Below are 24,572 nucleotides of genomic sequence, written 5' to 3' on the forward strand. Positions count from 1 at the left end.
CTCTAAATTCCTTGTATATAAAAACAGGAAGACGATTTGGTGACTTTCTGTTTCCTTTCGTCAACTGAGGTGTATTTTTAAGATAGGAGTATCAGAGCTGTGTCTGAAGCCGTGTGGATTTACAAGAATTTTCCGAGCAGGTTCTTGTATCCTGTCTGGATTTGGTGCTGTTTACAGCCATGGCATTCTTTCAGCCAAGCAGTAGCAGCAGCAGAAGAGCTGCCCTCAAGATCTGCAGGCGGTCTCCCTGCCTGCTGTCTAGCTGCGGCACTGGTCATTAGGTGGTATCTAAAATCAGTTTTTGTCTTCTAATTACTATTAAACCAGATGTCTTTATGATCGCGCAGCTATCCAGCTCAGATTTAGAAACAGCTTCGAAGGTTTCCAAGTGACTTGCTCTTATCCAGTAACTTTTCTTGTAGTTAGTTACGGCCGATTTTTCCCTTTCCTTAAGAGCAGCTCAGCCTCACTTGGTTATAGCAAACTCGTGGCCAGGTAGGAACAACAAATAGTTTGATAGCTTCAGAACCACCTCAAATCAATAGTCACACATCTGATTTTTGAAAGCTTCAGCATGAAACGTGAAACAAATACAGAAGTTCTGTAAAAATGAGGCAGAGCAAAATGTGGCAAAACTGCATGCCCAAGTGACCGAACAAGCTCCGTTTTGTTCTCTTCTGCTTGCTTAAAGGAGATATCCTTACGCTACGCCTGGCATTTGTGCTGTCGGCGCTGCATTCCAGTGCCACAGAATAGTCGGGCAGGTTCCTCTGCATCCCGCGATGAAAGCCGAGTGCAGAACGCTGCAGTGAAAGGTGGGTGTCCAGGAATACAGCGTCAGCGCAGCGTTTGCTGAAGACATTACGCGTCTGTGTTCTTCAAGGCAGCATGTAAATGAACGGTCAGATCCCTGTGGGGAAACTTAGTGTTTCTCAAAGTGCTGCTGCTGAGATCCTTTTGCTCGGCGCATTATTGCAGCTGATGCCGCAAACGTAATTGCAGATGACCTACTAAGGAGAATACAGTTTTTCCACTTAGTATTTTTGGCCTTTAAAAAGGCTGTTAACTAGAGATCTGGACAGCGTAAAAGCACCCCCTGCTACCTGTGGTTTTAAAGCTGGGCTGCTACTTACTTTTTAAATTGACTTTTTTTTTCCTTAGCTTCTGAAAGAAAGTTGCATACAAAGAATGTGATAAACGCAGGATGCGTAAAGTTCTGTCGAATATGCTAGGCAAATGCACTGGAAAATAGAAATTCCTCAGGCTGTCTGTAGTCACTGCTGCAGGTAACAAAAGAGATAAAGTATTCAGCCAAGCGTGTGGTAGGTTTTTTTAACACACAGATAGCTTTTTAAGGGGTACGCCCACTACAACATCTCCTTTGTTTTCCATCCCTCTAATACTCACCCAGAGGCTCTCCATCACATCACCACTAACTGTAAGGGTTGTGCAGTCAAAGCTCTCCCTTACGTATAGTGCGACGCCTCCACCTCGCCTGCCCTGCCCACCCCTCCTGCACCCGCCAGCCCAGCGCTCCAGGCGGGGGACTCATTGCACCGAGTCTTCACTAATGCCAATGATACCATCTCACTAATGCCAGTGATACCGTCGCTCTGGCCAACACTTCCAGTTCATCCCGTTTGTTTCTCATACTGCCTGCGTTGGTGCACAAGCATTTCAGGTGTGCTACTGAGCCCTCCGGATGCCTGGGAGGAGTGTAAATATTCCCACTAGGATTGCTGCCTCATGACGTTCACTGTCAGTCTACCTAGTTAGGTGCTGTAAATCCAGTTGCACCCAAAAAATTCCGTAAACTCCTAAGGTTTGAATCTCCGTTCCGATGCCGATTTAAGTTGTGTGACTGCTGTGCTTGTTAAGCTGTTGAGCCGCAGCCTGGTGCAGTGTGGAAGCAGCAAGGCGACTGTCTCGACCCCATGCAGGGGGCTGTTTTCTCTGGCTTAGCATCAGATCTATGCTACAGAATAAAGCAGTAGAGAAGTGGTTTTCAGCTTAGGGTCAGCAACAGCTTTTGTCCTTAGTAGATCTCGTACTGCCAGTAGAGCTGGAGGTGTAGAAGCACCTGTATTTAGAGAAGAACGATTTTGTTGGATTAGCTTAATGTAGGCCTCCCGACTGCCAGATGTGGTGCCAGTTACTGTCAGGGCTATTTCGATGAGACCGTGGAAGCTGGAATAGGACCACCAGATGCTGTCTGTAATTCTACCAACAGTCATCAGGTAGTAAAATGCATGGCTTAAGCGACAACCAGCGTTGCAGGTGTCAGAGACCCGCCAGGAGTGTCTCTGAAGGTGTTGAGCACAGCCATGGTTTTGTCAGCTTAAATCAGGTGTGAGTTCAACCCAGGCACGGCACATTCTGCCTTGCCTTTGGCCCGTTCGTTGTCAGCGTTTTACAAATGCATTTCATGTCCTTCATGTGAGCGAGGACTTTCTCTGCTATAAGCAACTTTTCCATGTGGTTGTCATGGTGTGAAAGAAAGAACGCTCTTGCTGGATTTTACTGTGATGCCTGCCCCTCTGTCTCCTCCCTGTATGCTCCAAAATACCTGGCCACTAACAACCACCTCCTCACCTCTCCCCCTTCTCTCCCATTTACCTTCAGGTACACTGTACTCTTTTTAAAAAAAAAAGAGAAAACATCATATTGATGTTTCTGCGGATAGTATTGTGGTACGTCCTCTCCTTGGCCAGTGAGTCCTGTCCAAGGAATGAGGACTTCTGTAAGCCTCACTGCACTGTAATTTTGTCTCTTGCTGAATTGGTACAATACGCTTTTTGAGTAGAATAAGATTGTATTTTGTTAAACAGGAAGCAGTACTGTATGGTTTTAGTAGGCTGTACCTAGAGCATGCAGGGTAATGTCACTGACAAGAACCGGGAAGCTTCCTTATAGCCCTCCGCAATGAATGTTTACTTCCTGGAGCAAACCAGAAATGCGGTTCAGCAGAACCTATACTAGCTGCAGTTTTTTAGTTCTGTGTGCTGGTGTGGACTGAAAGCACAACTTAGTATTAGTTACCAAACCTGATGCATAATGTCTGTAACAAAATATGAATGTAAAATGTCAGGGGAAAGAAAAAAGAATTAACTTTTCTTCCCCGAAGTTAGCCACAGGGAATGATGTGCTGAGACGTGTTCAGGGACCCGCCGCCTCCCCTCCCGCGCAGTCGTCACGCCAGCAGAACAGACTGACTGTTGCCATCGCTGGCTCATTCACCGAAGTGTTGAATTAGCAGGCTAAGGAGGTGCTGTTGACTTTGTTGATTAAGCCCAAATTAATTAGCTCAAAGGGTCACGTTTTCATTTCAGTGACTCCTGTGGTGTGAATTTTTGAAATTGATCCATACTACTTGAAAATACCTTGATTTTATTGATATTTTTCCAATTCTACCAGCTTCCGTATTGTTACGGAACACTTGCAAAAATAAACTTGTTCTGCAGCCATCAGTTGAAGCATTTGCATGGTAGAGCAGCTGTTTTCATTAAAAGTACTGGTCTGTCGAACAGGTTGGCAGCGACGCGCGTTGCAGGGTTGTGGCATTACTGTGTACTCTTCCCGCGCAACACTTCAATTCCTTTTCTGGTAATGAACATTGAGATCATACCCACTGTTACGCAGTTTTATTCCTGTTGTCTTTCTCCGTCCGCCTTTGAGAGAGAGTCTTTCCTCCTCCTCCTGAATGTAGAGTTAAAATATTACCATCTTTCAGCTGTTTGTGCCGGTGTTTTGGATACTGTGAAGGTGCGTAGGCGTCATTTTAAGCAGTTGTGCCACCTACTTTATTTGTAACTCATCTTCATGTTTGTCAGGTATTGGTTTGTGAGTCTCATCGTTCCGGCTCAGCTTGCTTTGCTCAGAGCAGTGGGATCCCACTTCCTGCATTCCTTTTCTCTCTTTCCCAAAAATCTTATTTCTTCATTTTCTAGCTTCAGTTTGGCATGTAAACTTTGTGGGAGAAAAAAGTAAGTTTACATTTCAAATACGAGCCTGTAAGTTGGTTATGCTTTCATGCTGCTTAAAATAAATTTTTTTTCTGTGTGAGGTTTTAAGATTTCCAGCAGCATTTGTAAAACTTAAGTGGATAGCAGCCACTGTTAAAAAAAAAAAAAAAGTAGAGAGTTATGTTAAGGAGGAAAAAAAAACCCCTCTACCAAAAAATCCCAACAAAAGGACAAAGGGATCATCTTTGTTCCTTATTCCAATTGTGCTTAAAAAGAAATGCCTGCTTGCATCAAACGCTAGTATCAAACGGCTCACACAACACGCGGGTGTTTTACCTGAAGGCATTCCTGCTCTTTCAGTACTTACTAGACCTGGACTTCTCTTCGGCTAAATCCCACGGGAAGCCTGGAAACAAACAAAATTGTCCTCCTTGTCTCCTTTCTAGACTGGGGAAGGCGTGTGCTGCACCTTCTCAGATCAGCACTTCCCTTTCTAAGAGAAATCAAAATCCAGCGGATTCTTGAAAGTGTTGGTGTATTTATTTTTTTTTCCCCTGCCTTTTTCTGGAGGATCCAGGAGCCTCTAGGATGTGTAGGAGAAATTCCTCGTATCAGCATCTGGTGTCCTGATGATGTGACGAATGGCCTGGGCTGGTGCAGAGGTGGCCTCCCCTGAGGAGGAGCTACGATTTTTATGACCAAGAGCTGGGTTTTTATGACCGAGGAGGCAGGCGGAAGCTGTTGGGCTGTTCTGAATTAACTCCGTGTTGGGCATTCTTCTTCTGCAGCAGTGACATTACTGTGTCGCTTCTGCTGTACTCACGGACCGGAGCTATTCCAGAGTAATTCCAAACTGCATTGTTGGAGCAGGGAACTTCTAACAGCTTCCCTTTTGCTACTGACATATAAAATAGAAAAGGTCGTGTTATTTGAGAAATTACTCTATCTGTCCAGCTGTTTTTCACCTGTAAGTGACTGACTTCTGTTTGTTGTGAAAATGGGTTCCTCAAAGATAAAACTTAATTAAATCTCAGGATCAGATAATCACAGACCTATCTGTACATTCGAATTCAGCATTAGGAGTTTTTTACCTTGCTTCAAAGTAAAGCGAGTGGGTTTCACTCACCGGTGTTTCAACCGGGCAGGAAGACTTGGGTGGGGCAGAACACTAACTGCAAGAGCTGTTCCGGGATCAGGTGGCTCCGTTTGGGAGCCGGTACACTGTACTACCTCTTCGACTGGGTCAGAACTCCCGTCGCTGTGAACCACCGCAGTGCAACGCCCTTTTCCTGTCAAGGAAGAGTGGCTTAGTGGGCTCTGTGCCCGTAACTGCTAAACCCTTGGAAACAGTAACATAAATGTCATTGTATTGATTTGTTGTTACATTCAGCTGCTTTTTCGCTAACCAGCCTGGCCTGGTGTTGGTATTTGTAAGTATCTTGTGTACAGTCAACGCTGTTCCCTTCAGCTAAGGCCGTGCCGCTGACAGCTCTCTTTGTTTAATACTGATTTCTCACCCCTTAATTTAATCGGAAGTAAATGTTTTCCAGTGAATGTCACAAACGGTCTGCTGACAACACCTGGGACGTTCAGTCGGGTTCAGGAGTTTAATGCTGCTGCCGGCATTGAGACTTTTGGTATCAAATGGGTTTTTACAAAAGCTTTGGACACTTGTTTTTACTGGTCAACAAACATTCCGACTTTATTATGAATGCTTTGTGTACGTTTCACTAGCATTTTCCACGTGTTTGTATGTTTCTACAGCTGAATAATCTGTACATTCTGCTTTGTCATTTTCTATTATGGTTTATACTAGAAAGCCTGCGGGGTTTACGCCGTACTGCAGGCAAGGACTGCATTAAAACCATTTTTGGCTAATTTATTATACTTGTGAATGGTTATTTCCTAGGACTTAGCTTGTGCTTAGGCTAAACATTCTCTCTCTCTGGAAGCCTGACACAACTTTCATCAATTGCAAATACTGCTCGGCGCGGGGAACGTTCTTTATCTGTGTCGGAAAAAGGACTCGCTAAATGCTGCCCCTTCTCTCAGGAGGTGCTGGCTGGGGCAGCCCAGGCCTTGCATTCCGCTCATCCACGAGAGGTGGGATGCGCTTTCCTTGTCATGATGTTCTGGGATCCTGTGCTTTTTAGAATCTGGATATATTTAAAAAAATAACAATGGACTACATTGTCTTTGTATGGAAATTTTCCAGAAGTTATAGTAAGGTAAGATTCTGGCTCGTTTAAGTGTTGGGTATTGTGTACCTGGCGCCAGGGGATTTAAAGCCAAAGAAAGAAAGAATGTGGCTGCAGGTTTGTGTTTAGTCTGATTGATACAATTACTGCACTGAGTATTTTGAAAAGGTGCTAAGCCACGAGGGCCACATTTGTCTCTTGACCTTAAGCCCTGTCGCTCGGCGAAGAGCTAGAAATTGAGTTCAACTTATTGCCACAGCTCTCCTTTCTTTCAAAGGGTTAGCAATACTCATTCAACCCCAAAAGTTTTAAGAGACAAAACTGAAGTCCTGTATGTGTAGAATTTCTGTCGGCAGTGCTGCTCCTACCCTCAGTTCCCACCCAGTTGGCCCCGGCCCGTGCACTGCAATCGGAAGGTTTGTTATTCAGTACCACTGAGCAAGACAACTGTGGATTTTACCATTTGAAAATAACCTATACAGAGCAAAATTCAGAGGGTTGTATCTTTAGTTCTTGGCCACCATCCAAAGACTGAAAATTCTGCCAAAAATTCAGTGTGGCTGCTAAGAATTACATCGAGTTCCGAGTGCACCCAGCGTTTCAGAAGCATTAGGAGTGGCTGTACCAGCTGACCTGGAGCGAGGTAAACGTTACCACGAGAAATGAAGAAGTACACACCTTTGTGATTTCGTTGTTTTATTTTGCTCTTGCAAGCAGCCACAGGACAGGCTATAGAAGAATAAATAAGTTAAAGCAGAGAGTGTAGCAATTTATACAACCCCAACATTGAGATGCTTGACTTTGTAATGACAGAGTGCTTTGTTACTGTACCTGATTCGGTGTTCAAGCAGTAGCTGACCAGAACTAATTTAAGTCAAGTATTTCCCCCTTTGGCCAAAAAGATTTTTAAACATGCCCTCAACCAACTCAATGATAATAAAACGTAGGAAAAAAACCTCTCGTAACATCCTATAGTCACATCCGTTTGTTCCGAGTGTGTCAGTCTGTTCCAAAATACTTCTGTCCAAAGTGTGTTGGTGCAACAGGATGAACTTCTGTAGTTAAAATGGTGATCTCTGGGAATTCCTGGATGATAGATTTGGCACCTTTTGAGAGAGGGCAAAGGCAATAATGACTACAGCACCGCAGCAGTATGGCTGCACCACATGTTAAAATCACGATTAGCAGAATTCCGTAGGTAAGTCAGGCTCTGTTCTTCCATCTCCGCTTCACGTTTCTGCCTTAGCTGACTGTCTATGAGGAAAACCTGCCTGAATTTAGTGGATTGCTTTTTTGGGTTTTCTGATTTGGATTTTTCTTTTCTTTACCATACACGTACACTCCCCGTCTAATCCCCAAAGTGGTTACAGACTGTCAGGAATAACTCCCTGCAGTTCAGTTGACGTGATTTCTGCCACGGCCAATTTTTAAAACAACGCACAAGATCCATTTTCCTACTTCACAGAAACAGATGTTCCTTTTTTGGATCCCCTTTTACAAGTTAAGATCTTTAACATGCAGACAGGACAGTTCTGTTCCTTCATTTACCTCACGCTCCTTACAGAACTGGTATTCTTTTGGTGGCGGACCAACTCAACACCATCCACGGGCTGCTACAGTCAAGAGCAGCAGCAGGGCTGGCATTGCTTTGCGAGCCACTGAAGCATCTTGTGTACCTGGCAGCGCTGCAAATTCCTGCTTTCAGGAATGCTTTACCATTTGCAGTTTTGCCATTAGGTGTGACAGGCCTTTTCCCTTCTGCTAGCCCACACCAAACATGTCGCTGTTCACTCTCCGGTTTACAATTCAGCTAAAGAAAAAGAAAAAACCTCTCTTCCGAGCAAAGCCATGCTGCTGTCGCTGTTCACGAAGGAACAGCTCTTCACCGCTGGCTGCAGCGTGCGACTAAGGTCACTGTTCCCCACTAAACGTACCCGTGCTCACTCCTCTGTCCCCCTCACGCCCCCTCAACTTACCGTGAGGTGTGGAGAATAGGCTTAGCAGGATAATGACACTTGGTTGTACGCCATGTTCTACAAGAACTTTGACAGCCTCAATAACAGTATTACCAGTACCTAAAGGGGAAAAAGTGAGATTTTAATTTTTTTTTCCCGTTTGAAGAACTTGTCCTAGGCCATCCAAGAATATCCGTGTTAACGTTGGTGTGTGACTGAATGATGATGGTGTCCTTTCCCACTGGAAAACTTATCACCTCTGCATCGATTAATTGTAGAAAAATTTGGTCTCCTGATGAAGGAACTTCATCTCTGCTCATCTAAAAGACTAAAATGGCAATTAAGAGCTCCATATGTAGAACCAGCGTTAGATCTTAGGCTGGAACAGTTACTTCCTCCTGACAAACTCCTTACCATGCTTACCAGATATTTTTTTTTGGTAGTATTAACTGTATTTAATTTTAAAATAATTTACTTCTAGGGTTAGAATATTAATCCAAAAATGTCTTTTAACAGCATGAGAAAAATACTGTTTGAGTCTTTTCTCACGGCAAAATTAAAAAAAAAAAAATTTATATCAGGTCTTAATGCTTCAACCTTTCTCAGAAACGCAGGCATGCCCAAGTGATTTGCTCTGCAGTCATGCTGGCGCAGGCTGACTAATACATATTCTGGCACAGCCTGATAAATTCCCTACTATGTCACCTAAATGAAGGACAAAACCTAATCAAAGCCTCTGAAATTTGGAAATTTTCCTTTAAATTCAGCACACTCACTGTTCAGATGAGTCTAACTGTACCGAATGACGAAAGACACTTACTTAGTATTGGGTACATAAGAAGAACTTTTCTCCTGTAAATGTCTGGTGGAAACTTCGCATAGTACACTTTCGCTCTTTGAGTCTCCTCGTCACTCTGTATCAGGATTTTTCCTATGCGGATTGATCTACAGCAGTCTCGTAAACCTTGTTCCATTGCCTCTCCTCAAAATGAGATGCAAAAAAACCAACAACAAATTGTTACACGCTAAGAAACGGCACAACTGCAAGATTAGCTAGACTGTCCCAGTACTGTATTGGTGAAGAGTTCTAAAAAGGAGGGGTTTTTTTCTTGGTCCTAAGTGTTAAAAACACTTGAAGCTATTTTTCTGTTTTCTCTGTTTAGACAGAAACCCGAGTCTACTTGGTGTTACTTAGCTCCTGGGTACGAGCGTTCCCACACACCAGTGCTAAGCTCTCAAAGGCGAGAGCTGGAAACGTCCAAACAAACGTGCGGGGTCTGGAGAAGGTCTTTGAGCTCTGCCCGGAGACCCCACGGCGCAGAACGTAGTGCAGAGGCTGCGGAGCCCCTGGGGTTTACACCTCAGGTACAAAGGTCTCCGCAGCATTGGGCAAAATGACAGGGACTCTGCCAGCGCTGAGCCCGGTTTGGTTGGAGACCTGTCTCTGAGCAGCAGCAGTTAGCGGCAAACGAGGAAGGACAGTTGGCCTGGCCCTCACAGTTAAGGGCTGCCAGAGAAGAGGCCAGATGGAATCTGTTGCAGCTATTTGTCTCCTAAAAAGGTAATGAAACCTATTACTTGACATTCTGTCATCAAGGATACCTAAGCAAGAATAACAACTGACAGGTTTGGGTAAAACTTTGCTGTAGAGAAGTGTTGTTGCACGTTTTTAAAAGGAAGTTGCTTACAGGTTTCCAAAACGTTTAATTTGTGCTTATTCAACAACCAGAAACCGCCTACCGCTTCTCATTATGCTGACTCCGCAGTTTCCCTTTTCAAATCTGACTCCTTCATACTTGTGTCCTGTGAGAGGAAAGAAACCAGACGTCAGTGGCAGTGATTGCTCCCTCCTTCCCCACCTTAATGCCCCTTTGGGGGATGCTGTTTTAAGTGACCTTGGTGTGAATGGAACCGAGATCCCCCGAATACCCAGGGGACAACAGCGAGCTCCACATCTCTCAACAGATGGCATGAACCAATCTGCACACCACATCCTGCTGCCCTCAAACAAGCAATGGGAACTGGGCCAAAACTGTAACTGGTAAAGAACTTGGGCTTTTTTTACCTTTAAAAGTCTTGTCAGAAAAGTGGCACAGAAGTGATCCTTTCCAAGTGTCTGTTTTATAACTCAGGTATTCTGTGATTATTTTAAATGAAGGACGCTATGCAAAATAAAGGTAAACAGTATGTCCCCTAAGAAGCCAGGTAAATGCAGTCCAGTGCTGCAGGTGGCAAGAATCAGAACTGAAATACGACGTTGCAATGCTCCTGTCATTGTGTTCTTGATCACGGAAAGAAAAAAGTGGGCAATGGTATGCCTTTGAGAGAGATATGGTCATGAGTATTGTGAGCTCAGGTCTCTCGCTCATTGAGAGATAAAAGACAGCAAAGCAGGATTGTCCCAGTCATAGTTCTTCAGATCTAACCCCAGAAGCTGGTAACGAGCTTGCCCAGCACCACTGCTGGGAAGAACATGTGGTGATGTTCCTTACAGGTGTTGCGTATTCCCCTGCCTGACTGAAAAAAGTCCAAAGGCTCCCTTGAAGGAGAAAGAACAGGGTGTTTCACCGATGTCCTTGAGGGCTGTTCTGCTTGTGAGCCTGAAAGAGCAGAAATCACCTATGCTTATGGCATCTTACAAATGCTTGCAGGGAAAGAGCTCAGTATAGATACGCAGGAATTCATGCCGAAGCAGCTGAGTTCTCAAGGGACACTTCCTACTGGAAGAGCTCAGCTGAGGCCATTTTAGCTCCCTCACTGGGCACAGGTGTTGGAGTAAAAGGGCAAACATGCTGACTGCAGAGCTAAGACAGCTTCAGACAGCAAGACTCTAGCTACGGTGTGGCTAGGAGTGAGGGCAGGAAACTAAGTCCTGTCACTGAAGCGACGTGTGGCCAGAGGGCAAGGTCCCAGACTCTCTTTGCCCAGGGCCAGGACAGCGGCCCACTCAAAAAGAACTGTAGAGCTTCTAAGTGATGTTGCTTGCAGGGGACCTGCAAGTGAAACTGTGTAATGCAGAGAGAAGATGGTTGTCAATCTACCCGTCACCGACTGACCTGGAACTGATGTGACACCCATGCTCACAAAGTGGAGTAGCTGCTGTTTTATTTAAAAAGGAGCAAAGGTAAGTGACTGTGCCTCCTGAGTGCCCTCCTAAACTCTGCCTAGTTTCAGAATTCAGTGTTTTCAGTCCATCTTTTCTTGAACTAAAAGACATACAAATGATTTACTGCAAGGGAAAGAGGGTGTGAATGTACAGAGCTGCAGAAATGCAGATGAAATTCTCAGGGGGAAGATGGCTCGCCTGCCATATATCTTACAAGTGTGCTGGGGGTTCACAGCGCGTACTTGAGCGGTTCCCAAGAAGTTGCTGATGCACTAAGCAGCTACCTCTGAGTAATGCGTGCAACCTTACGTGTCTTTACAGGTAACAGGAGCAAACCAAAATTACTGCAGTGGGTTTCCTGTAGTGTCAACACAGCCACTTTTTATTTCCTACTTTTCACCACTCCCAGCTGTTCCCCAGTGGCAAACAGAGATGGATTTAGGCTGGCATGGCAAAACTGCTTGTGTCAAGTACTTTTTCTTTAATGGGCATGTGAAATGTCATCAGTTTTAATTCAGCATTGCAGTATGGGCAAGTAAACTGATCTTGCACATAACACTGGTAAATTTTCATCACAGTTTTGCAAGACCAATTTAAAACCTTAGTAAAATGACAACTATATCACTGTATGTTTTGCTCAATTGTGTTGTTATGCACCTTCTAGCTTTTTAAATACCGGAAGGGACCTTAAGTCTGTACTCCACCCTGAATGTTAAACTGTTTCAGCCTCAGGCTCCCTGGGGAAGTTGTCAGGGCACTAAGCCTGTCAGAGTTCAGGGAGTGTCTCGTCACATGGTTCCCTACTCACGATATACTGTGATTCTTCTAACAGTTTCATATGTATTTTTATATTGGTTAAGCTTCCCCTTCCAGTACTACCTAGGGGAGGAGTAATTTCCCACATACCTGTTGGAGTGGTCACGGTACATTCTGTGTAAGGCAGTTGATTCAGTCCCTCTTCAACCACAAGTCTGATCTGTAGCACCAAAGAGATCAGTCAGCTTAAAGGGATTTGTTATCTATGGAGATAAGATTCTAAATGGTAGTAGCTTTTACAAGTACTAGGTGACCACCTAACAGCCTGAAGGGTCTAAAAGGGTCTCTTTAATAGTAGTCGGGGAATGAATTTAGATACCTTTTGGGGGTGATGCCTACGTTTTGTCCACAAATCAAATGAAGGCATTGCAAAACAAAATTGGGGAAAGGGGAGGGTTTCATCGGCAATCATAAAACTGACTTTATTTGAATCTGGCAGGCATAGGCATCACAGACAAATTTTTCTCAATAAATGAGCGAAGCACCAATGCAACTCCATTTTGCTGACAGAAAATACTAGTGAGAAAAAAGGAAAATTCACCCTCTCTCAGTTCCCCATCAGCTAGGCTCCGAGGTCTATTTTCGCATCCATATTTCTATGACTAAACTGCAGCACGGCTGCCAGAACAGCCACAGGAGCTGCAGCAACGTAAATGCCCCACCGAGTGCCCAAAGACAAGTCAGTAGATGCAGAAATCTCTTTATCACCTTCTTCTTCTGGCACCTGCCAGCTGTGCTTACTGTGGGATGCTCTGCCAAGCACCTGCGCATTCCCAGGGTACAGGTGGCCCAGTCCAGCAGGGACATCTCTACTGGAGGTGCAGCTAGTAAGCCACACACCCCTCCAGCCTTGAGTGGCTAGAAAACCTCCAGCTCTCCCCTGGTGCTGGCCCTGCAGCTGTACCCCGGGCAAAGTTACTGAAACGTATTCACCTGAACCCAGAATGATTGCCCATGAAAGATGCTCTGGCTATTAAAGATGTAAAAATTCTCTCTGCTAGTGAGCCAAAGACTCACAGGCCAGAACTGCTCAAGGAAAGCTACTGCCAAGCGAGCGATGAAACCTGTTAAGCAAGTCACTGTATGATGGCAGAAATGAGGTGATTGCTCCTGGGACTGAGCAAGTATACTGCTTACTTCAGACATTTCTTCTTTCGGAAACAGGACAGAGCAGACTGGAAGATTTTTTTTTTTGTTCTTCCATTCTGCCCTAGTTCCTAGCACACAGGCAGCCTCTACTAGGAACTAGAAACGGTCCCTTGAATTTACAGTCCCTCTTTGAAGATATTTTTAGTCATTTTAGAACAACAATTTTTTCCTAGAGTTGGGTTTGTGGCAGCCATATTCAGAGGTGGTGGTCAGACTAAATCAGTGAAGGGGTCAAGGGGTGCCACTGACATATAACACGAGCAAGACTGAAAAAGCAATTCACAGGGTGATATTTCCATTGTGGCAGAACTGCATATGGGAAACAGGTCCTTCCGAATTGTCAGTCCCATTTGTGCTTGACTCATGGCACGTTTGGTGGCTCCAGGAAGCATACGTAGAGAAGCCAGCTCTACTACCTTCCCCCTCCTCCTCCTGTCTCTCTGCAAGTAGGATTTTTGACTCAGTCACTTTAATTCTGAGACTGAAGGCACCAGCGTTCTTCTACTTAAAGACCTATCTTCTTACGTAAACAAGCCAAGAAATCCTTGATTTAATTTTAGGTTTCTGGGACATCTGTACACAATTTTCTTTTATTTTTTTTAAAGTTATTTCACCAAAAAAAGCCAATCTATGAGCTAGGTTTGGAAGAAATGCTTTTTTTTCTCCATACTGCTGTCATGTTGACAGGGTTAGCATCGCTCCGCATTATCTGCCAAAAGCAAAAGCTTAGAGTAAACCAGTGAAGGTCTAGAGTCGGATAATCTCCTTGTTTTTACTACACCTATCAATGTTTTATGCAGAGGCTGGGAAGGATTCTTTTGTAAACTTGTCAGTGTTGATAAAACATTTACTTTTGCACTAGGCTTTCTGCCGCCCCCACGCTCAGGGATTATAACTTCCACCTCTTTTCTCTCTGGCCCAGAAAACCAGCAGCCCTGCTGCTCTCCCAGACAGGTGGTTGCCATTGCTTGGAAGCTAAAACAGATATTATCATGGCCCAACGTGAAGCAGGGAAGTAAAGCTTTGGTCCCCAAGTAGAAGAGCTTGACCAGAAATTAAAACCATGAATTAAAGTTATCAGTAACAAAAATAAAGTCTGTTTTTAATTGGAAAAAATAAAAGCTAAAAGGGATGTTGAATTGTAGCAGGCCTAGTTAAACTGTCAAGGCTTACAGACTTATGCTGAAGTTTTAGATTAAGCATTTAATGCTGATATACAAAATTATATGTCAATGTGCTCATTTATTACAGTTCTAAGTTTAAGATTTACCCCAGAGCCTTTGCAGTAAGCAAAGGGAAATACTGTTTGCTTCAAACCTTCAATAGTACAAGACCTGTTAGAACTGTTAGCAAAAACAACAGGTTTCAAGGATATGAAAATGTTAGCGAAATCTACCTTTTCTCAGCCAATTAAGCGCATGAATAAAGTCTCCTTACCACACTCAAATACCACTGAAGAAATCGGGTTTGACCAGTTCCTCAGAGTCCATGAACAAAGAAATTTGGGTATAGGCAACTATAAAAAGCAGGCTGACAGTACTCTCATTTAGAAAAGGTATAATCACTAAATAAGGAAACCAGCCAGGGTGCTGTCAGAGGTGGTGCTGCTCTGACCAGACAAAACTGCCCTTCTAGAGCCACCCCAAAAGGTTATCTGTGACCCTCAGCAGTTGCATGTTGCAATTTGGAAAAAGGTGAAGCATTTAAATGCCAAGAAACTAGAATTTAAATAAATTCTGCGGTGACCATTATTATCTTCCCCTATTTGTGGGAAGACAGTAGTCTAACTGTATTTTATGTGACAGCCATGCATCACCTAATTTCCATGATTACAGTAATTCCTAGGGGGATCCTCTAACCCATTATGTTGTAGCTTTTCTTGGCAGCTGAAGGGAAGGCAGAACAGCGGGGCTGTCAGCCATACTTTGCATCTATACAACTCTTTGCACCTCAGGATTTCAAACCACTTTTAAAGTATGCATTATCACCCCCCTGAAAGAGGGGTAGGTGGGCAGAAAGGTGACATGACCTGTTCAGTGTTACGCAGGGAGTTGCTGGCAGGGCTGAGAAACTAATTAATTCCTCAACCTCAGACCTCCAGTCAAACCACAAAATCTACCTTCTGCTGAAAAGCACCACTGTACTTGTGAACTGAGGCTGTAGGCCAGCGCTGTGTGACTGACAAACACCTGCCTGAATCCAGGCTGCAAGTCGATTTTGCTCGGTCCTTGCCAAAGCTCCAGACATGCAACGTCCTCTGCCTCTGGGAGATGGCTCCTCTTCCTGTTACTCGCCTGGTCTCTTAGCCCCCAACAACACACTGCTCACCTGGTGTGCAGCACCAGCTTAACTTCACAGGGCTGGACCTAGCTTAGTGTGTACCTCCTCCTGAGCAGGCCTTGGGAAAAAATTCTCAGGTGGTCTTAGTAAAAATGCTGTGGGCTTTGTGAACATCTCACTAGTTCTACAGCAATCCTGCAAGGTGACATCAATTAAATGCTTCCACAGAACTTGGGTGGTGGGCAGCACACATCTAAGGGTTCACTGTGAGCCTCCTGCACTGAGAGGAGTTGTCTGCCAGTGTTTCTCAAATTGGTCTCACTACCGCTTTGAGGTCTACCTGTCCAGACATCTACTACTGCAAGTCATAATGACTGATCATCTCCTGTGTCAGAGGCTTACTTCCCACAGCTGCCTCTCCTCCTTCACAAACACAGGATGACTTGTCTTCATCCTCATGACTTTAACCCCACATCTTTGAGCTTCAGGATCACAGCACTGGCAGTGGCTTTCAGAAACTCCCTGCTAACCTTTACCGCCTGGTAACTCCTTTCTCTCATAAGAATCTTTGAACATTTCTTTTCTGTCACCCCCTTAAGTGTGAAACAAACTGCCAGAAGAAAAAACTGTACCACCAGAAATTCATCAGCTTTAGAATCCCTCCTTAAGACCTCGTCCTATGGTGACCTTATGAGATACTGCCACTAACAACGGCCAAGCTAATAGCAAGCTTAACTTCATTCTCATTTTCTCTCTGCAATAAGATGTATTTTGTTACCCTACAATCCCACGCACATGTTTCTTCTCTTCATGTACTGCATCTTCCCATTAAGCTCTTGTTTGCTAACTGGGTGGAAAACACAACAAGTCTTAACTACATTTGCACCCCATCAAGTTTAGTAGAGACCATGTCCCATATGAAATTTTAACTGTTCTTTGCCATGCCTAGAAATAACATACAGAAAATGAGATAGTCCTACATATTGTTTTGCATAAAATTCCTCCTACAAAATGGAAAACAGACTAGCAGGTTCTGGAGCAAACATCTGCATGACTAGCAAACAGAGGCGTTTCTGTGAAGAGCAGCTCTCTATCTGTACAAGTGCTGCCCAGCCCGTAGAAGATGCTGGTACAAGGGCCTGAACTTAGCTCACTGCCTGGAAGCTGCAGTTTCTAGCAACGAGGGGCGGGAAAAAAAATCAATGCTTCCCTCAGAATGGCGCAGGACCTCCAAGTAAAGTGAGAAGGTACGTGGGAGAGGTCCTTTGCACTAATTAATGACAGTAAGGTAGAGTCAAGACTGTTAAGGGTTTTCCTGTCAGTATTAGAATAGCCCTTGTTTAACTCTCTTTTAAAATACAGATTAAGAATATAGTGCTTCTCTTTAATTCAAAGAACTTGGCAGGAATTAATGCTCCTTAAAGGGTGCAGCGCGATGGGAACCTAATACAAGGTAAAATGAGAATGTTAACCAGAAACCCTTCCTGTGGAAGGAGTACTGGTGGGGAAGGGTCTTGACCCCTGCAGTGGAGACCTATGCCCTGTACATGTGTGGGATTGCTGGTGTTGACCTTTGTTGGCTTCCTGAATCTTATTTGCAAATTTAAGCACATGAAGAACCTGAAACCAGAAAACCCAGGAAGAACGACACATAGTTGAGTTAGTCTTTCACAGGTGGTGGATGTTTCCTGGGATGTTCCTACTCGTCCGATGAACTGTAAAGGACATGTGTCTATTTAAATGGTATCTACTGAGAACTGCTGGCACAGAACGAAGTTGGGGCTGTGACTTTCTGTCTGTCCATTATGAAGTACTATTGGCCAAGAAGGCACTCCAGTCAGTCACTTGATCTACAAATTACGAGTGATGGGATTTGTTGGCTTGGGCCTTTATATTCTTGCTGAACAGGAATGCAAGAAACATCCTCAAGAAGGGAAAAGCAGGGGGAAAAGTGGAAAAGCTGCAATGATAAAAAGCACTGCAGTCACAATCTTAGGTTGCGGTCATATCTAAGCTCTGAGCAAGCCTGGATCAGGCATGGATTAAGATTGGGCCCATCACAGGAAACCTGCCTGCTGTAGCAAATGGTGCTGGTAATTGAATGGTCTCTGGACTCATCCTTGCTGGGGGCGGAAAGAAAGACTTTCCTTGTTAACGAATGCAGATTTGCAAAAACCAAACACCCTCATGAGTACAAGGAAGTATATGTGTGGGCGTGAGTACTGTGGTTTTCTTTAAGCATGTAATTTAAATGAGATAAATGTTGCATTCCCAACAGTCTTTCTTCTGACTTACTAAAATGTGTGAAAACTTCAAATTGCTTTGTCCCTGCTAGTAACTACCATATGACTAAAAACAAATTCCCAGCATGGATGCACCCAGAGCTACTAATCTAATACACAACAAGTGCCAGGAGGCACTTCTGCATGCAAGCAATTGTTAACATCTAGACTGTTAAGAAATTGTAAGCTCTGTTCACAAGATCAAAAGTACTGTTTCAAAGTAAAACTGAATTATCTCTAGCCTCTGTGCATCTGTTTTTAAACAGTATTCTCTTATTACCACTGCTCTCTGTCCTGAAGTAGTTGTGTTTGATAACATGGTTTCTGGAACCCTTTCAGATGAAAGCACTCCGTAACAGCGAACAGAAGTCCCTATACAGAAAGCTGCTGTCAAACAGCAATTTCCTTTGTGTAGAAAAGTTGCTCACACACCACCATTATTCTACCCTGAAAGACCCATTTTATGGAAGAGTTACAAAGTACAATACCAAGAAGAAGAAATTCTTCACCTACCAGACGATCAGCAGAAAATACGAAGTCTCCTCTACTGGATTTCCTGAAAAAGGTAATAATTTGTATTTTAATTTGGGGAATAATTTTAAGAACATTACTTAAATATAATACTAATTCAAGGACAATATATTCTAAAGCCAGTTCAGAGACAAGTCTCCTACCATATACAAAATTTATGCCATAGAGATTCTCCTTCAGGGGTTTCCTGCTCAGGGGCGAAGATTGAGATGCAGTGAGCTAACGCAGGGGTTTGCCCCTTACGGCTGGCACCGTTGCTGCACTGTACCAGTAGCAATTAAAGCATGAAAACGTAAGGATGATATTCTGTCGGTTTTCCATTGTACTAGTGTTCCAGCTCAGTTCCAAAACACCTCACAAGCTCAGATGTGCACCAGCCTGGTACATTCCCTACAAGAATGTAGGGCAAGAGAGCTTTGCTCTGCCTGTTCTTAAGTCAATCAGAAACCATGGGAGAACGATAATGCAGATCCCTAGCCCTGAGACCAAGTTAACACCCCTGATAAGCAGGTTATATATCCTATCTTATCTGGAATTCATTCATCGTGTGACTAGATTAGTGAACTCGAGACTAAAATGAGCAGGGATTAACGAGTATTCCCATGACAACACCTCTCTGCTGTCTTATTAGCTTGGGTGCAACTTTTCACTCCTGTGACTGCATGGCTTTTGGCCCATTTCGAAGACAGAATAAGCTCCCTTCCTCCTGCTACACAATGTGTAAGTATGCCACGTTAAAAGCCGGAATTTTAAAAGCAGATTTTAACACCTTGCTTCCCATGTCAAGACCAACTCTCACTACACAAGAGTAGGACAAATGTCCAGTTTAAGGAGCCAACACTTACAGTATGCTAGCCTTAAAACCACTCAGACAAAGCATCAACATCATAAGCAGGTACTTTTAAATGAAATTTGCTATTAATCACAGCAGGCGTACCCCTCCCTCATTTTCAAACCATGATATACTCTGGACGTCTCCTTAAATACCACGAAGAGAGTTTTGCATTTAATCCCCAAGATTCTGCAACATCTTACGTTTACATGAGTGAAAGTCAAGAGGTTTGTCTGCTTATTTTCTGGGCAACTGATAACTTAGCCACACAGGAGTTTTAAAGAGTGTCAGCCTTATCTAATTTCCTTCCTTGTGTTAGTAACACACTATTAAAAACACTGCTTGTTTTTATTTTTTCCTTCTTTCTGGTAATGACAGGATATTCGTAACTTTCTGCTACTTTGATGTTAACCAGAAAGCCAATGCTGAAAAAAAAACCCAATCCCAAAACTGCAAAACACCACCCCAAAAACTCTACAATTATACAAGCTGATTTTATTAAGATTTCTGAAAGGATTCAAATTTCCATCTGTGGTGTGCATAAATATTTTTTAAAAAGGGAAGTAGTGAAGTGTGTAGGTGGCATATCTACATTCTTGCAGACTATGGCACTTCAGAAAATTTAGCCATATTTCATGAATGGGTGGTACGACAAACCAAACAATGTCAAGACTGTGGTTCTGACTGCAAAGCGTTACATGTTTAGAGTGAATACTGTGAGTTATTAACACAGATTACTAGGCTTTAAATTAACTCCTTGCAGAGAGACACAGAGGTTTTTACGCACAGTTCACTGAATACCCTTAGTCAGTTATGCCTGTTTTTTGAGGGGAGGAGGAGAACAGAAAACAATGGTGCATAAAAATGAGAGACAGATAATAGTAATATTGAAAATGACAGACCTCTTGTACACCGGCAGCTGGAAAGCTGTGACCAGATTTCAAGCCCCACATCATATGAGAATTGCTAGGGGCCAGAAAAAAAGGCTTATGTGAAAACACTGTAACTATTCACCTTAAATACCAGATAGAAGTACAGAAAGTAATGAACGATGGCAGGTGAGAAACTCTTTCAGCTTCTTAATCAAGTAACGAGACAACATCTAAAAAACCGAGGCATTAAAACCGGACCTGTAGCACACGGCTAACACCACAAACATTGTGTTCGACAATGTAAATTAGTTTCATTTTGTTTCTGAAGGTATGGAAGCATGGCTCATCTACAATTAAAATCATGTGTGTGTCTTCAGAGGTGAGAAGAAATGTTTTTTTGGGAACGTACCATAACACAGGCTAACTGCAGGGTTTCTTCCTCCTTTAGGACTTGGTGCTAGTTAAAACCACCAACACGTGTGTACGCTATGAGGGTCGTGGTCTGACGCGCTTTAGTAATTCCTGTTTCTCTAGTTACCTTACAGAAGAACTTCTTGAGAGACAGCCAGGGTACTGTGAAGGCAAGACTGAAAAAAAGCCGTTTCCCTAAACAGAACTTGTAAAAGGCTTTTATAAGAAAACTTAAGGCACTGGACAAACAGTTGTTACCAGTTTGAGGAGATGATGGAGCTGGGAAACAGGACCACGTTCTACCTGCAGCACTTCAGTACTTAATGTACTTCAGAACTTAATTTTTTTCAGTGCCTGAGCTGGGAGGGTGGTATGTGAAAGGGATCCCACCCTTGCCTGCAGTAGTCATCTTCACTCATCACACGCGAGTTACACACTCCCCATCATCCTACGCTGTACAGCAGTCAGGACTGCGCGTCCTACCGCTTTACTGTCTTCATTTCTCTGTTGCTCACTCAGTCCCCTAGGGAATAAGAAGCCTTAGCAGAACACAACAGAATGATCTCATGTAACAGACGCAATAATTTTTAAATACCTGTATTTAAATCACGTCTATTGCTAGATCAGGAGTTAAAAGGACGCTACCGATCTGAGCTAATGAATTTGCTTCTACAGAAACCAGAGCTCTACATTACAAATTGCTGCACCACTCATTTCAGCTTCCAGATCCCTGGTTCTAATCTGTGCAGGCCAGAAATGACTTTGAGATCCTCCTTAGAAAGAGGCTGTAACTATTTGTTTCCAAACGTTCAATACTTAAACGCATCAGTTCACATCCCATTCGAGGACGCAAAATTCATATCCAACACACAATGTAAAAGGCATCTGCCCACGCATTACGCATTCACTAGACGGAAAAGTGAACAAGCCTGAGGAAAAATGAGCAAAACCACGCACACTCGAGTTGAAGGGATCTACCTATCTCCCCGATTCTGGCACACAGACCTAGTTCTTGTTAACTTCAATGAAGGAAAAGAAATACGCGGTCATTTCAGTCCATCAGATGGCCATTACTGATTCAGCCAGCTGTCTCTGAACCCACCACAGGACATGACGACCAGCCACATGAAGGTGGGTTTTTCTTTTATAAATCGGACAAATGTTCCAATTGAAAGGCCATGATTTCTTTTTCTGAATCCTTTCAGGAACAAGGAAAGAGCTTTCCACTTTTCTGAGGAGCTCACACCATGGACAAAATAGAGTCCCTGAGGTCTTCTGCATCTGGCCTAACCATGCTTAGCTCCACATAAGCATGCCTGATTCTAACTTGCATTACACTGGGAGTATCTACCCTTCCCTTATTTCACAGTAATAGTCCTAAATTGTCTGGGTTTTCCCTACTTTTGTTGTGTTTCTCTCCCCCTAGTAGCTTGCCTTTTAATTTCTGCCCTTTTCATGACCTTTTCAGGTGACTGCTGTACCTGGAACATCCATCTTCTGCTGCATTAAGTACTCCAAATAACCTCTTTGATTTAAGTCAGTTCTGGTGTTACCAGTTCTTTTTTTAATCTGGAAAGAAAGATTAAGTGATGGATATCTAATTGCACTGTCGATGACACAGCTCTTCCCTCTTCCCCAAGCAGTGTATGTACTGAACATACCCTTCTGTCAGTTTAAATCAGATTTTTTGACCAGTAGCTCCTCTTAGCCGTATAGCTCCTTATTCACAAATACAGTCTTCTGAAGATTTTCTTTTTGAATGCTACAGTGGTCATACAGTCATCTTAAGGCAGATTACACCTGCCCAGGGAAAGGTTACTGCAACAGTTGCTAACCAGCGCATAAGAAATCCTCTCACCCTTGCAGCCAAGCACATTTTAGCATCTTTCTGAATGACAGGCACTAAAATAGGCCAGTCCGAGGTCTCCTATTTAATGAGATGCAGCTGACTTTCTGGGACAGAATGTAAAAATAATGTTTCCCTACTGTCCTTACATACAAAGCCTACACCTGCCTTTCTGAGCAGGCTGTGGTCTGGTTTTCCTCACCGGTTGGGAAGGGAGCTTGGAAGTGACAGTTACATCTCCACTGCCAGGGCAGTGCCACGCTCAGAATAAAGCACAGTTTGCTATCACTGTAGCTGTTACAAGTAGTCCATTATTTACAAGTCTTATTCTGTACTTCCCTTTATTGAAGTCTTGCACAATGAAGCTGATGCAACACTAAAAAAATCTCTTCAAAGAGAAAAGAAGAGCTGCTGGTTTCTGGATAAGCTCACTGTAACAAGAAACTTCTTAAATGTATTTGCAAGAGTTCAAAACCTACTTACAACAAAATAATAATAAAAAAAACTGGGTACAGAACCACATTGCTAGTATTTGCCTAGATATCAAAACTATATGCTATTTCCTTTTCACTAACCTCAAAACCTTTCATAAGCCATCACCAAGCCTAATTTGGATTTCCTCTCTCTCTCCCTGCTTAGCCCACTTACAACTTCCCTTTCTGCTCTGCAGGGAAGCTGCCAGGCAGACGTTCTCACCTGCAGAGATCTTTTGTGTGGTCTTGCCACAATTGCCCTCCTTACATCGAGACTGCACTATCTCTGTGTGCTCCCGCCTGCAATGAGATTATATTTTTCCACAACGCTTTGAAGATTAAAAAAAAAATAGTTTAAGGTAACAAGGCTCATGTAAGCTGATAAAAATAATGTCGGTATTGTCTTTGAGAGATGATGATTAGTTTTGCATAAAAATGTAGTGTTATTAGCTACAAAGTTAAGCACTCAAGAACCAGGACATACCAAAACGTAGATAGACAGGTATGAAACAAGGGGAAGAACCATGTCTGCGCTATGTGTTACTTATTGCAGGTGTTAGAAAGCTAATGCATTGCAGGAAGAGGTGGTTTTCTTCAGAACCTGATTACTCTATCGATAAACTTGATTTCACACCTCTGTGTCTGCTGGTGGTTCTTGCATCACAGTAGGCAAACTGTGCTTTTAATAGATGGCCGCTACTTATGTTTGTCATATGTTGCATGCTAAATTTAATGCCTTATAATATCACCTTCCAAGTGCTGAACAATCAAAGCTACAAATGTGATCAGTGGGAGGTATGCTTTCAACATCTGATATGCTATGTAAGGCATTATAAAACATTCGGTTTTCAGTATCTCACATCGGATGTTCGGCAGTGGGGCACAATTCTGTGTGGATTTCTGCGCTTCAGCTTAAGATTCGTAAAACTGGAATAAAACCTTCACGTCTCACAAGGTATGGTGGCAGCAAGGACTCTTGGTGACACAAAGTGACAACAGTGGAAAATAACACCTTCAAAAAAGGCGGTCTCCTTCCAGGTAATGTGCCCTAAGTAAACAAACTGTTCTCTTCTTGTCTGCTTCCCTCCTTAATACTGTCTCTCTCCCATTCCTCCCAGCCCACCATGGTCTAGTCTCTATGCTATCCCCAACTTCTTGCTCCAAAACTATTCTTTTTGCCTAACTTGTTCCAGTCCCCACTCCTCAGACATCTGATTCCAGTTCACTTTCATTTCAACTAGTCCCACTTTCCTTCAATCTTTTTCTAATTTCTCTCTCTCAGGCTGCCCTTGTGATCTGTTTTCTTCTGGCCATCCTTATCCCAAAATCCTTAATGCATCCCCCCCACTAATACAGCAAAGACTTGGCCCTCACATCTTCCTTAACACGGTAGTCCCAGTCTTCAGCAAACTCGTGTGATTTCCCTGCCATTTATTCCCAAACCTAGCACCTGGCCTTTACCAACCTTTAAACCCAGCCTGTGCTCCTATACCCGCCACGCCTTATCCCACCCCACCCTGCGTACAGTACACGATACCCAGACAGCGGTAGCGAGACCCAGCTCCTGCCGGGGCACCAGGGTGTGACAATAAGCTACAGCTTCTTTCCCAAGGGTTTTCCACTCCTCGGTACGGCGAGGATGGCGCGGCCAGCAAGCTCTGAGCCGCCCGCGGTGGGGAGGTACGCAAAAACCTCACCCCAGAGAACGCAAAAGTCTGTCAGAGGTTTTAAAAGCCGCCGAATTAGCGTCGTCTTTGTCAGCGACGGCCCCGAGGCGGAGCCGGCCGCCGGAGCCCCCCGGGAGCGCTGCCGGCCGCTGAGGCGAGGAGGCGGCGGCGAGGGGCGGGCCGGGCGCAGCG

At 43.8% G+C, this 24,572-nt stretch overlaps 1 protein-coding gene across 1 annotated transcript in view; it reads right to left on the reverse strand.

Annotated features, from left to right (window-relative positions):
- Positions 1 to 6,845: 6,845 nt before the first annotated feature.
- The window catches only part of LOC132318157 (uracil phosphoribosyltransferase homolog), an 18,422-nt gene continuing 695 nt past the window's right edge, over positions 6,846 to 24,572 (reverse strand). The window contains exons 2-7 of the mRNA XM_059824478.1: positions 18,262 to 18,304; positions 12,128 to 12,197; positions 9,856 to 9,918; positions 8,936 to 9,097; positions 8,137 to 8,235; positions 6,846 to 7,266 (exon numbers count right to left, since the gene is read on the reverse strand). Of these exons, the coding sequence (XP_059680461.1) occupies positions 7,160 to 7,266; positions 8,137 to 8,235; positions 8,936 to 9,097; positions 9,856 to 9,918; positions 12,128 to 12,197; positions 18,262 to 18,304 (544 nt within the window). The 3' untranslated portion in view covers positions 6,846 to 7,159. The remainder of the gene's footprint in view (positions 7,267 to 8,136; positions 8,236 to 8,935; positions 9,098 to 9,855; positions 9,919 to 12,127; positions 12,198 to 18,261; positions 18,305 to 24,572) is intronic.

The sequence above is a fragment of the Gavia stellata genome, chromosome 14, assembly GCF_030936135.1.
Source record: "Gavia stellata isolate bGavSte3 chromosome 14, bGavSte3.hap2, whole genome shotgun sequence".
NCBI lineage: Eukaryota > Metazoa > Chordata > Aves > Gaviiformes > Gaviidae > Gavia > Gavia stellata.